Consider the following 14,087-nt stretch of genomic DNA (forward strand, 5'->3'; position numbering starts at 1 on the left):
ATGCACCTTATTTTTATTTTTGCAGTGGCCAAAACAATTCCAACTGTTCCAGGTAAGCTTATGCATCTGATAATTTTTTAATTTAAAAATTAATTAAATGTAGACGGTAAGGGCCTATGAGTCTGTCCCACCCAATTAACCGATATCCCCTGGCACGTTTCGAACGGAAGGCGGAAACTGGAGCCCCCCCCCCCACCCCGGAGGAAACCCACGCAGACACGGGGAGAACGTCCAAACTCCATGCTGTGACAGTTCAGGATTTGAACCGGGTCGCTGGAATAGGGTGACACTAATGGCTACACCAACTGCGACACCCTCTTGTGGGAAATCTCTGCTCTTAGGAATAGTTGGTCACATGGTTGTGATTCCAGCCTTTATCCACACTACTATTAAGAACTTCTACGTGGTTAAAGCTACGATAATCCTGAATTCCCAGGACTTTGGGGGTGATTTTGTTTTGGACGACGGAAAGTTATTCCAATTAGTACTTTAAATTCACTCGTTTGGATCTTAAGCAATTTCACAATGAGTTTTCCAGTGAGTCCAGTAGGTTGTGGTGGCACTGGTGCCTCAGTCAGCCTTAGGGAAATGGGAACTGAGGCTCGAATGAGTTTCAACAGAGAGCAGGACAGGGGTCCATGGTGAGTTTCATGGGAAGCATGAGGTCCGAGGCCCCAGTAATTTAAGAGAAACGCAGGAAACATTGTCTGTGTTGAAGGACCAGGATTTTCATGCCGTCATTCCCTAGATTATCAGAGGTTTGTTACAATGGCGTTTCTGGATGAGGAGAATGGGGTATCAACAGTATTATAGTCGTCTGAAGTGCGCAGGAGTGTGGAGTCTGACGGAATTGTCAGAAGGTTCCCATCCAGGAGGTGAAAGTCCCACCAGGGTACTGGGTGCGGGACACACCTGACAGTATTAACCCCTCTATCAGCAGATATTAAAAAGATTAAGGGCACAGAACAGGCCATTCGACCCCCACTGTTGCTCCTTCGAATATTATAGCACAGGAACAGGCCCCTTTGTCCCTTCCAGTCTGGGCCGAACCATTTTCTGCCGAGTCTCACTGGTCTTCACCCTGTCCCTATCCCTCCATCCCTCTCTCATCCATGGACCTGTCCAAATTCTTCTTAAATGTTAAAACTGAGCCCTAATTCATCATCTCAGCTGGCAGCTCGTTCCATAACCCCACCACTCTCTGTGTGAGGAAGTTCCCCTTCATGTTCCCGCGAAACTTTTCCCCTTTCACCCTCAACCCATGTCCTCTGGTTTGTATCTCACCTACCCTCAGTGGAAAAAGCCCACCTACCTTTTCTCTGTCTGTCCCCCTCATCATTTTAAATACCTCCATCAAATCTCCCTTTATTCTTCTACCTCCAGAAAGAGCTGTAAGTCTGTGCATCCTTTCAGTCGGCGCCAAGGGGTGGGGGGTGGGCATTCACAGGCATGGCCCCTCCCTTTCATGGTGCTCTGCCCCCATGCCCTCGCGGCCATCGCTTGCCCTCAGGACCTGCCCCGCCCGCATCACTAGCTTGCGTCAGGCGTCTCTGGTGTCCAGCTTGACGCACGCTAACAACTCGCCATGCAATAAAAGCAGCTCTTCCAGCTGCCACATCAGAGGGACGGAGGAGTTTTGCGTCCGCTCTGCATGTATGTAGGCCGCCACCAGCACCCCCCATGCCCCACTGAGCGAGTTTAAGAGTGTTGGACTGTGCCCCACCTGGTTACCCTAATGCCCTCGTGCCGACCCACCAAGAAAACACTTTCACTGAGTCGTGGAGCTTTCTCTGATATCCTGCTGGGAATCAATTTTATACTGTTGAGCAAAATAAAATCTTGTCAAAATGAAGGTTCTGCCTTCATATGAAGGCATTTCAACGTTCCTTTAGACAAGTTCAGAAAGTTCAACAAACTTTCCTTTGTTTCCCAGTAAAGACACACAAAAGGTGCCTTTCTCCCAGTAGCCCTACCAAGATGAGATTGAAAAGCAGAAGAGAGCCCTTTCAGAGCAACGAAATGTCTGTGGATCCTGCCAGCTCCTCCGTCACCGCTGCCTCCTGTGCTCACCCCACCCCCGCCTGTGAGCTCCCTAGTCTCCTGTCAGTTTCAGGAGCTTGGGTTCTGCCCGGAGTTTGTATGCACTGCCCATGTCTGCGTGGGTTTTCCCCAAGGGGTGGGAGGCTCCGGTTACCTCCCACCCTCCAAAAACAGACCAGGGATTGGTTGTAGATTAATTGGGTGGAATGAGCTTGTGGGCCAGAAGGGCCTGTTACTGCACCATATGTCTAAATTGTTTTTAAAAATTCTGATTTTAAAATCCGTGGCTAATGATCAGCCATGATCTAAAATGGCGGTGCTGGCCCGACGGGCCAAATGGCCTACTCCAGCTCCTATTGTCTATTGTCTATTGTCAATAAGAGTGAAAGAAGCCATTTGCACCTTTACCATATCACTTGGCCCATTATGCCTTTATCTGTTCTTTCAAACAGTTTTCTTGGTCTCCAAGTTTCTTTTTCTTAATACCTTTGCCCTTCAGACTGCGTCTCATTGAGGGAAATCACAATTTTTCAAGGCGCCAAATAGTCCCCAAAAAATTATCTCAATGGCCTTTATCCGTTTAATTTCGAAATGTCTGTGTGGATTTTCTCCCACCCAGTCAAAATGCCCCGGGGGGTTGCAGGTGGGCCGGAAGGGCCTGTTCCCATGTTGCATGCATGCTCTACGAATATATCACATCGTTCTTCAGGAAAACAAAATAAAGACCTGTCCTTTTGTGAGCATAACACGAGTTTGAATATTCAAATATCCTGAATATCCCTGAATATTTTTTTTACTAAAAGCAAATTTCAAACCCGGCAGACTCGAGGGGATAGAGTGATTTTGTGTGTTCGAACAAAGCCAGGAGCCTCCATCTGTTGTACGAAAGCTGATGTGCAATGAGCTCCGCTGGCTGGAGTCCCATTGCCAGTCAGCAAGATTCCATTACACAATAAACCCCTCGAATTTGGCCCAGAATCCGACTTCAGACTATTAAAGAGGTGCCACAGAGGCGGATAAAATACCATGATGGTACGATGGAGAAGTTACTGATGAGAACGAGCTTGATGCAGAATTGGCAATGAGGGAGCAAAAGCGAAGATTTTCATGGTTGAGTGGAGTCAAACATGAGCGCCTGCTGACGCTGTGAATACTGTAAAGAAAATGCTGGAGGAACTCAGCAGGTCTCACAGGGTCCATCGAAGGTGCTCAGATCTGAGCCCTTGAAGGCATGAGCAAAGTGCAGGCTGAATTAAAAGGCTAAAGGGGAAAGGCAGAGGGAGGGGCACAGGCCAACGGGCAAAAGGAAATAATTAGACGCAGATAGGAGCACAGGAGAGGAAAGGTGAGAATCTTCACGGTTGATCTCTTCATCCAGGCTGATATTAACCATGCCCCCACCCCGGATGAGGGAGCTCTGCGCGGTCCAAGTCCAGTTGCTGTCTCAGGTCAGAACAGAATGATACACGGACTTGTCCGAAACGGATCAAAGAGCTCACTCTAGTGCCCTGGCCACCAAATGGTGCCACGGCGAATGTAGCGGTCAGTGCAATGCCTAACAGCATCAACAATGGGTGTTCAAACCTAGCGCTGTCTGTAAGGAGTTTCTACGTTCTCCCCATGTCTTCGTGGGGTTCCTCCAGGTCCTCTGGTTACCTCCCACATTCTGAACATGTACATGGTCAGTAGGTTAAATGGTCACACGGGTGTATTTGGGGAGAGCAAGAAGGGCCTCTTAATTAAATTTTTTTAGAAATTAAATTATGAATGATGGAGGCTATTTCATTACCATATTTTCTGTGAGTTTTTTGGGACCATCCAAACCTCATAATTAGCTGCCTTATTTTTATAATTACTTCATAGATCATGTACAACACAGGCCCTTCAGGTCACGATGTTGTGCAGAACTTACTCCACAATAATCCCACCCTCTCCCACCTCTCAGCCAAATGATCCTCTATTTTCCTTACATCCACGTAGCTACCTAAGATAATTTTCAATGTCCCTCTTGTACCAGTCTCCACCAACAACCCCAGCAATGCATTTCGGGCACCCACTACTCTGTGCAAAAAAAATCTACTTCATACCTCTCCCCTCACCTTGAACAGATGTTCTCTGGTTTTGGTCAGTCCACCTTTGGCTGTTTGTCCACTACATCTGTGGTTCCCATAAGCTTATAAGACCAGAAATAGGAGCAGAAATAGCTCATTCAGTCAGCCCTGCCATTTAATCATGAGATCATCCATTTTCCCCACTCAGCCCCACTGCCCGGCCTTCTCCCCATAACCTTTGATGTGCTGGCTAATCAAGAACCGAGCAATCTCTGTCTTAAATACACCCAATAACCCAACCTCCACAATTTCCTGTGGCAACAAATTCCACAGATTCACGTCACTCTGGCAAAATAAATTCCACCACATCTCTGCTCTGAGTGGACACTCACTCTTCAATCCTGAAGTTATGCCCCCTTGTACTAGACCAGTAGTTCTCAATCTTTTTCTTTCCTCTCACATACCACTTTAAGTAATCCCTATGCTATTGGATTGGTTAAGGTGGGATGTGAGTGGGAAGGTGGAGAACCACTGCTCCAGACCCAATTGTTACTGAAATATTTTGCTTGAGAAAAATGGTCATTGGCCTATTTCCTTTGGAGTTCAGAAACCGTGCACAGAACGAGTCAATTGGGTATGATCAAAACAGTGTTTTTCAAACTTTTTCTTTTGACCCACATACCACCTTAAGCAATCCCTTATGAATCACACAGCAGCAATGGCGTAGGGAGAACCACTGTGCTCGACTCTTCCACCATGGGAAACAATCTTTCCACCTCTAATCTGTCCATGCCTTTCAATGAGATCCCCCTCATTCTCCTATCTTCCAAAGAGTGTAGGCCAAGAGATGTCAAACGCTCCTCATATGTTTATCCTTTCCTTCCCAGAATCATCCTTGTGAGCCTCCTCTGAACCCTCTCCAAATTCAGCACATCCTTTCTTACGTCATGTTCTTCAATCCAAGCAGGATCTTTGAGAATCTCCTCTGTGCCCTCTCTAAAGCGTCCCCATCCTTCATCAGTAGTTTCGATTGTCCTCCAAAACTCATAACCCTGAGTACCAACGAGATTAAAGACAGCAGGCACAGGATCACATCCAGGCCCCCATCTTCACTTGGGAATATACTGCCTATAATTATTTGGGACTTAGCCCTGGAATCCCCTCCCCAGTGCGAGCATCTTCACATGGAGGACGACAGCGGGTTCAAAAAGAATGCTCCCCAGCGGCCCTCCTCCTCCTCCCCCCCCCACCCCGATTACAATTGGTGATGCGAAATAAATGTCAACTTTGCCAGATCCCAAAAAAAAAAGAAAAACAAATGTCGAATCATTCTTTTTCCCCTTGTCTTTGGGGAAGGAAATGACTTTTGCTGATGTTTAATTCTTCAGCTGCTCTGACTCCCCCTCGGAACCTGCAAGTGTACAACGCCACGTCGCACAGCCTGACTGTAAAGTGGGACCCTGCCATTGGTCGAGTCCGAGGATATAGGGTTATCTACGCACCCATGACCGGAGATCCCATTGAAGAAGCGGTAATTCAGACTGTCTTTGTAGTCGGCATGTATCTTGCATTACTGTACATATTGTAGGGACTTGCAACCAGCAAGGGCTTTAGTGTGTCGACGGAAATCACATGAAACTTCCATCTCATACGTTTTGGAAGTCTGCAAGGGGTTGCCAACACAGGTGTGTGCCGGTTTCTCATTCTGAATTAATTTCGAAGCAACGAGAAATGGCAGAGTGAAAAAAAAAATCTGGCATTGGCTTCGAAAGAAAACATTCTGTCTCTAAAATGATGATGGAACAAGTCTGATGGGGTGAATGGCCCCATGTCCTACCACGGACAGGCAGACAAATTTATGAAGGCATGAGTACAGCATAACTTATTGGCTTTCAGAAGCAAACCACGGGGCCAAGTTATTTCCCAATTATATTCACTTTGAGAATTCTGGACAGATCTCTTGTAGCAAGAGCCTCTCTGATTTTTTTTCCCCAAAGATGTCAATGCAAATGGCTATTGGGTGCAGCGAATGGTAAGAATCCAGCTGGATGTATCGGGTTTGATCTGAAGTGGGATTTGGGAACTCATTGTTTAGGCTTGGAGTTTGATATTCCCTCTTTTTTTTGCAAATGTCCCCACCAGTCGTGACAATATGTGTGAATGGAGGTGAGCATGTTAGAGACATGCAAACATGTTGATCCCTCATAACTAACTGTAACTGCTTTAACTTTTCAAAATAAATTACATGCCACTGTTAAGATGTATCAACCCCAGCTTCTGCAGGGAAACTCATGTTGAAATGCTGGAGTGATTTTTGTTCCCTAGCAGTCTGCAAATGTGGGTCTTCAATGGTAATACTTTAAAAATATGTTCAAGGCAGAATTTATTGGCACCATCGTAAGAGTAGATACTTAACACATCTGCATCAAGTTTCCCGATTTTAGCAGATGTTCCCATCTCAGTTAAACAAAACAGAGAAGGTTACTCCAAGCACGTTACATGAGAATTGTTTGTCGGGCCATTTTTCCAGCCATCTCTCTTAATGTATGCACATTGGTGAAAAAAAAATCCAAGATAGATGTAAAATAGCCAGTTGATCCATCAAAAAAAACAATTGAGCAAGCATAAAAATGCCAGATGCTGGAAATTTGACTTTAAATCAGAACCTGCTGAAACGGGTTAGCGGAGCAGGAGAACACCTTCTCCCACCTAGTCCCATTGGCCCGCACCACCCCCCATAACCTTCCACGCCTCTCGTCCATATACCTCTCCAAATTTTCCATCAATATTAAAATCGAGCCCGCATCTACCACTTTGGCCGGAAGCTCATTCCATACCCCCACTGCCCTCTGAGAGAAGAAATTCTTCCTCGTGTTTCCCCTAAACATTTCCCCTTTCAATCTCAATCCATGTCCTCTTGTTTGAATCTACCCCACTCTCAATGGAAAAAGCCTGTCCGCATTGACTCTATCTCCCTCCCTCAATCTCTTACGCTCCAAGGAATAAAGTCCCAGCCTTCTCAACCTTTCCCTGTAACTCAAATCCTGAAACCCAGGCAACATTCTTGTAAACCTCCTCTGCACTCTTTCCTTTCTGTTTATATCCTTCCTTTAATTCAGGGACCAAAACTACACCCAATATTCCAAATTTGGCTTCATCAATACCTTATACAACTTCAACATAACATCCAAACTCCTTTATTCAGTACTTTGATTTATGAAGGCCAACATTCCAAAACTGTTCTTCACCACCCTATCTACATGTGACTCCACTTTCAGGGAATTATGTACCAGAATGCCTAAATCCCTTTATTCTTCTGCACTCCTCAGTTGTCTACCATTCAACGTGTATGACCCTTGCTGATTAGTCCTACCAAGATGTAGCATTTCACATTTAATAGTATTAAACCCCATCTTCCATCATTCAGCCCACTCTTCTAACTGACCTATATCCCACTGCAAGCTTTGACAACCTTCTTCATTATCCACAACACCACCAATCTAACATCTGCATACTTACTAATCCAATCATCCAGATCATTAATATATATAAAATGAACAACCCTTGACCCAGAACTGATCCCTGAGGCACTTCACTAGTCCAATTCAACCAACAATTTTCCACCACTGCTCTCTGGCATCTCCCATCCAACGATTGTTGAATGCATTTCATTACTCCAACATTAATACCTAATGCTTGAACCTTCCCAACTAACCTCTTATGTGGAACCTTGTCAAAGGCCTTACTGAAGTTCATATAGACAACATCCACTGCCTTCCCCTCGTCAACCTTCTTCATAACCTCCTCGAAAAAGTCAATAAAATTAGTTAAACATGATCTACCATGCACAACACCATGTTGACTACTCCTAATCAGTCCCTGGTTATCCAAATAATCGTATATACCATCTTTAAGAACGCTTTTCATTAATTTACCTACCACTGATGTCAGTCTCACAGGCTTATAATTACCCTGTTTAGTTTTAGAGCCTTTTTTAAAGAGGGGAACAACATGAGCCACCCTCTTATCCTCCGGCACTTCCTCCGTGGCCAGTGACATTTTAAATATTTCTGTTAGAGCCCCCACTATTCGTTCACTAACCTCCCTCAGGATCCTAGGGAATTTCTTGTCAGGACATGGAGATTTATCCACCTTGATTCTCTTTAAAATAGTCTGTACTACCTCCTCATTATTTTGTATATTTTCCATGACCTCACTACCAGATTTCCTTACTTCACCTGACTCAGTATTCATTTCCTTAGTGAATACTGAAGAAAAGAAATAATTTAAAACTTCCCCCATCTCTTCTGGCTCCTCTCATAGCCTACCCCTCTGATCCTCAAGCGGCCTAATTTTATCCCTAACTATTGAGGGAGGGAATTTTGGGGTGGGGGTGAAAACTTTCAATTTGCTCTTTTGGAACTTGTACAGTTATAGTAATTTTGATGACTGCATGTATGGAAACATTTTAAATAAAATATTTAAAAAAACCATTTAAGGCACCAACATTTAGGGTTGCTCATTTGGCGTAGCGGTGAACACAGTGCCTTTACAACAATTGAGAGCGGGGTTTGAACCCTGTAAGGAGTTTGCACGTTCTTCCCGTGTCTGCGTGGGTGTTCCCTGGGGGCTCTGGTTTCTTCCCACTGTTCAAAATGTACCGGGGAGTGTAAATGGGTCGGCAAGGGCTTGTGGGCCGAAAGGGCCCGTAACCGTGCTGTATCTCTAAATTTAATTTAAGATGTAAATTTTTTTTTGCGTTTGGCAGGTTCTTGATTAGAATGGTAAAAGGGATCAACTCATGATTAGCTCAGGGCAAATGGGCTGAATGGCCTACTAAAGCTCCCATTCATACGGTCTTAACATTCCAAATAGGCATCTCTTGGTTTCAGTTTAGTTAAGGTCACCCTTCAGGAATATAAAACACCAATTACTTGTTTTATTGCCAATCAACTGTTCTCCATTAAATAAGGATGATTGTTTTTTTTGCTAAGGCTGCCTCCTTTGACGTTACTTTGACCAGCACCTAATCTCGCCAGAAGAATAGAGAAGATTTTGTTCATCTTTTCTCCTGGGTTTTATCCTATTTACTTCGTGCCTTTATTTTAATCAGAAACACACTGTTGTAATCAAACGCATCCAAGAGCTTTGTTTAAATAAACTTTTGGGCACGGCTGGCGTGGCTGTTACAGCGCCAGTGATCGGGACCAGGGTTCCAATCCCACACACTCTGTGAGGAGTTTGTACGCTCTCTCTGTGTCTGCGTGGGTGTTCCCCGGGGGCTCTGGTTTCCTCCCACCGTTCGAAATGCTCCGGGGGTTGTAGGTCAGTCGGGCAGTACTGGCTCGTGGGCTGCAATGGCCTGTTACGGCACTGTAGGTCTGCAATTTAAAAAAAAATCTTTATGTGACATAAAATTAATCTGTGCTTTTCTATACAGCCATTAAAATTATGAACAATACAATCTATTACTATTGGTGGGTGTCCGCTAGTTTTACGGGGAACATATTCAATGCATTTCTGGTAAAAATAGATATTTTGAATTTGCATTTTAAATATATCGCATGTTGAAAAGTATGAAGAGAAAAAAGGATGTGGAACATCAATACTTGGTACATACAACATTGGAAGTGCTCAACAGGCCAAACAGCATCTATCGAGAGAGGACAAAAAACATGAGTCCATTCTTCATTAATAACCTCTCAGAAGAAATGAAGATTGAGTGATTCAAGTGATACCGAAAGGGCCGTGCACGCACTCTCTTCCATCGGGGAGAATGCAAAATTCTGCACCAATTGGCTTTTCTTTCCCGCAGCTATCCGGCTCCTGAATGATGAGGGGAAGGTGTGGTCGCAGAGGCAGGAGGTTATAGGTGGAGAAGGGAGGGAGGAGACAGCAGCGATCAAGGGGAGGAGGGATGGCTGGATGAATAGAGAGGGAAGGGGGGGAGGATAACTGAAGAGGGGAGGGGGAAGAGGAGAGCAGAAACCGGAGAAGTCGATGTTGATGCCATCCGGTTGGAGGGTGCCAAGACGGAAAGTCAGCTGTTCTTTCTCCAGTCTGTGGGTGTTCTTGGGACAGTACATAAGCTCCTGAAGGAACCCCACTATAGAGTTCCCATGCTGCTCTTGCTTGGTTCCAATTGATCTTCCTTTTCATTGTTAGCCTCTAGACCGTAATTATGCTCTTTGCAAAACCGTGTGAAAGTTAGAGATAAACTGTTAATCTGCTCACTGGAGAACCCTTCTCACTATCCTAGGTATTTTGGGACAAATAGATAATGCCCTGGTCTCAGTCACCTACTCTGGGATGATTCTGGTCTAACCCAACTTCTGAGACCAATAGTTCCCCAAGATCTTTGAGTTTCGGCACACGTTACCCATGTGGATTTCTTCCAATTTCTCAGGTTTTTTCTCAGACACCTGCTGATTGGCTCCTGTAAATACCCCAGGGGTGACAGGGGAGATGATGAGAAGAGGTTACAGGGAAATTGGGACAAAGACCATAAGACAAAAGAGCAGAAATAGGCCATTCAGCCCATCGAGTCCAGCCTGCCATTTAAACATGAGCTGATCCATTTCCCCACTCAGCCCCATTGCCCGGCCTTCTCCCCATAACCTTTGATGTCCTGGCTAATAAAGAACCTATCCATCTCTGCCTTAAATATACCCAATGACCCGGCCTCCCCAACAAATTCTACAGATTCACCACCCTCCGGCTGAAGAAATTCCTCTGCATTTCTGTTCCAAGTGGACATCCTTCAGTCCTGAAGTTGTGCCCTCTTGTCCTAGGCTCTCCCACCGTGGGAAACAACTTTCTACATCTACTCTGTCCATGCTTTTCAACATTCAAAATGTTTCAATGAGATTTCCCCTCATTTTCCTAAATTCCAACATGTATAGGCCAAGGGTGACAAGGTTGGCCTAGCGGTTAGCGCAATGCCTTTATGGCCATGTCAATAGGGACTGGACCAGAGTTTGAATCCCGTGCTGTCTGTGAGGAGTTTGTACATTCTCCCTGTATCTGCGTGGGTTTTCTCTGGGGGATCTGGTTTCCACCCACCATTCAAAACGTATCTGGAGTGTACGTTAATGGGGTGTAAATTGGGCGGCACGGACTCGTGGGCCGAAATGGCCTGTTACTGTGTTGCACGTCAGCAATCAAATGTTCATTAAATATGTGAATCATTTCATTCCTGGATTCAAGCTTGTGTAACCTTCTCGAAACCATCTCCCACATCAGCACAAACTTTGGAAGTGATGGAGGGGCAAAGTCTGGTCTCTGCATGCACAGCAGGAGAGATCTATCTTAGCATTTCACCTTGACACTGTGCTATTAATTGAATTGTGCAGTTATCACATTGCTGCCGTCTGTGGCGGTACAACCACTACACGGGCCGTACCCCCACTGGCCTCCTCCAGTGGACAACCACTGTACCTGCAGGTAGGCATCCTGGGAGGCTGACCCCCCCCCCCCACCCCTCCGCCGGCTGTCAGACACATGGAATCAGGTGGATACAGAGACCTGGTGTGTACAAGTTTAAGCTAATTAAAGCCTGTTGTACAGTCTGTGGACTTAGCGTCAGAATTATTCCTGCAGCAACGTTCGCACTGTCACGAACACCAACTAATTAATTGCCACAGAGGGCAGTAGAGGCAGGTTCATTAAATATATTTAAGAGGGAATTAGATCTATTTCTTCAGTATAAGGGTATTAAAGGTTGCGGAGAGAAGGCGGGGACGGGGTACTGAACTTTAAGATCAGCCATGATCTCGTTGAATGGCGGAGCAGGCTCGAAGGGTCGAATGACCTACTCCTGCTCCTATCTTCTATGTTTCTATGTTTTAATTACAAATTTGTCATCGCGTTTCTGCCGTCAAATCAGAGCCAATCGCTGATTGACTACGAAGCTGTTTTGGACATCTTTAAGGGAAGCAAATGTGCTCTGGAGAAGTAAAATGTTTCTTCAATTTCACCCACTTTATATTTAACAAATCCAGAGCTGCTGGAAGACCATCAACTCGGTGAAAGACACCCTTTGGTCTGCCCGAAACCTGAGGGTCTTCCGGCACACCGAGATGTCGGGGAGGGAATTTGCCAACCGGGGCACATTCCAGGGACGCGCTGAGACTCGGAGCAGGCGGCGTGAGGGCGCTGTGGGGAAGGACCACAGTCTAGAGTTCTCCCATTAGCAGGCACTGAGGGGCTGAGACTGAGGGGAAGTCCCTCAAGCGACAGAGGTGGGAGTATAAACAAAGAACCATACTGCTGAATTCAGGAATATAAAGAAGAGACTTTGAGTGGAATTCCACATAAATAATTTATTATGAATAATGTTTATTTTAGGTTAAAAAAACCCTCTTCTTTTCTCTGTTCAAGGTCACTGTGGGTGCAAGACAGAACAGTGTCGTGTTGCAGAAGTTGGATCCAGATACCCCATACTCAATCAGAGTTGTTTCTGTCTCCAGGTTTGGAGATGGAGGGCAGATCACCGGCAATGGCAGAACAAGTATGTTTAATATTCCTAACTTAATCTGCTAACCGTCCAAGGATCGTGGTGTTTATATCCCAGGGGAGAGTGCTGCTGTCTGTGGAAGTCCTTAACCTCAATAAGGGTTTCTAGACTGCGGGCATGTCACGGCACAATCAAGGGGTTTTGCCGCTACACGGGAAATCTAAAAAGGAACGTGCAGGAAGTTTGATTCCATTCCTACCCCGTGATTTATCCTGAGGGACCCACAGCAATTTTTGGAGGAAGCCTGCAGTGTAAATCGTACCGGAAAAATTCGATCTTCAACTCTACTGTACATCCAACCCCCAGAACAGTTGCACCGAGGTATTTGCAATCTAAAAAGGTGCTCAGTGTGAACGACCACATGGGCAGTAATTATGTTATTTTTTTTCTGCCATTTTCCTGACATTGCAGTCTAAAAATCATTAATGTTAACGAACTCCATTGGACGCAAAGGAACCAGGTGCTGGTCAGGGATAAAACTGGATGTGGTCAGGGATAAAACTGGATGTGGTCAGGGATAAAACTGGATGTGGGTCAGGGATAAAACTGGATGTGCTACAAGATGCTGAACAAGAAAATCTGCAGGCGCTGATTGAAGTTCACACAAAAATGCTGGAGAAACTCAGCAGGTTCAACAGTTTATGTAGAAACGTAAAAGTTCAAGTTCATTATTGATATAGCTCATTCTTTTCAACTTGCATTGACCAAAGTGCTGAACAAACCAAGGTTATAGATCAAAACTAGTCCAACTATTTACAGAACAAGGGGTTAAGGCATTATAAATAGACCACAATTCTGGTGAATGGTGCAGGGCTGTCGGAGGTTAGGAACGTATAACGGGTTTCAGGCGTTAAACACTACTGACAGAAGGTAGTGTTTAGCCAGGGTTTAAAGCAGTTGAAGGAGAGGGCTAGTTTAATGGTGAAGTGAATTCTGTTCCATAGTTTGGGGGCTGCAACCATCAAGGCCTGGTCTCCCCTTGGCATGTGCTTAGTGCGTGGAACAGCTGGGCGTCCTGTAGCAGCTGTCCTGAGCAGATTGAGATATGGGGGGGGGGTGTGGGCGACAAGGTCATGGAGGGTCTTGTATGTAAATAGCTGCAGCTTGGTCAATTCTGAGCCGCACTGGCCGCCACTGGAGAGGGGCCAGAATTGGTATGATATGGTCCTTCTTCTTGGCACCTGTCAGGACCCAAGCAGTGGCATCCTGAACCGATTGGAGGTGGGTTATGGAGGACTGGCTCAGTGTACAAAGAGCTAGCATAGTCTCCTCTGCTTTTCCTTCTCAATGGGGAAGGTGCAGGGGGTGGGGTGGGGGTGTTCTCTCCTTTCCCACTGCTCCCCCGGAGACTGCAACCGGAGTCTCGTGGCCACTGCCAAGCACAGGTGCCGTCATCTTAGGCACAGAATTCGTGTTTGTAGGATTTTTAAATAAAACACCGACAGCTCCTCTCATAGACTGTTTAAAGCCTGTACGGAGCC

At 45.6% G+C, this 14,087-nt stretch overlaps 1 protein-coding gene across 2 annotated transcripts in view; it reads left to right on the forward strand.

Annotated features, from left to right (window-relative positions):
* col12a1a (collagen, type XII, alpha 1a) overlaps positions 1-14,087 on the forward strand; it is a 363,032-nt gene that overhangs the window by 182,644 nt on the left and 166,301 nt on the right. For both annotated transcript variants that reach the window (XM_069930690.1, XM_069930692.1), the window contains exons 29-31: positions 26-52; positions 5,480-5,622; positions 12,471-12,600. In XM_069930690.1, the coding sequence (XP_069786791.1) occupies positions 26-52; positions 5,480-5,622; positions 12,471-12,600 (300 nt within the window). The remainder of the gene's footprint in view (positions 1-25; positions 53-5,479; positions 5,623-12,470; positions 12,601-14,087) is intronic.

The sequence above is a fragment of the Narcine bancroftii genome, chromosome 4, assembly GCF_036971445.1.
Source record: "Narcine bancroftii isolate sNarBan1 chromosome 4, sNarBan1.hap1, whole genome shotgun sequence".
NCBI lineage: Eukaryota > Metazoa > Chordata > Chondrichthyes > Torpediniformes > Narcinidae > Narcine > Narcine bancroftii.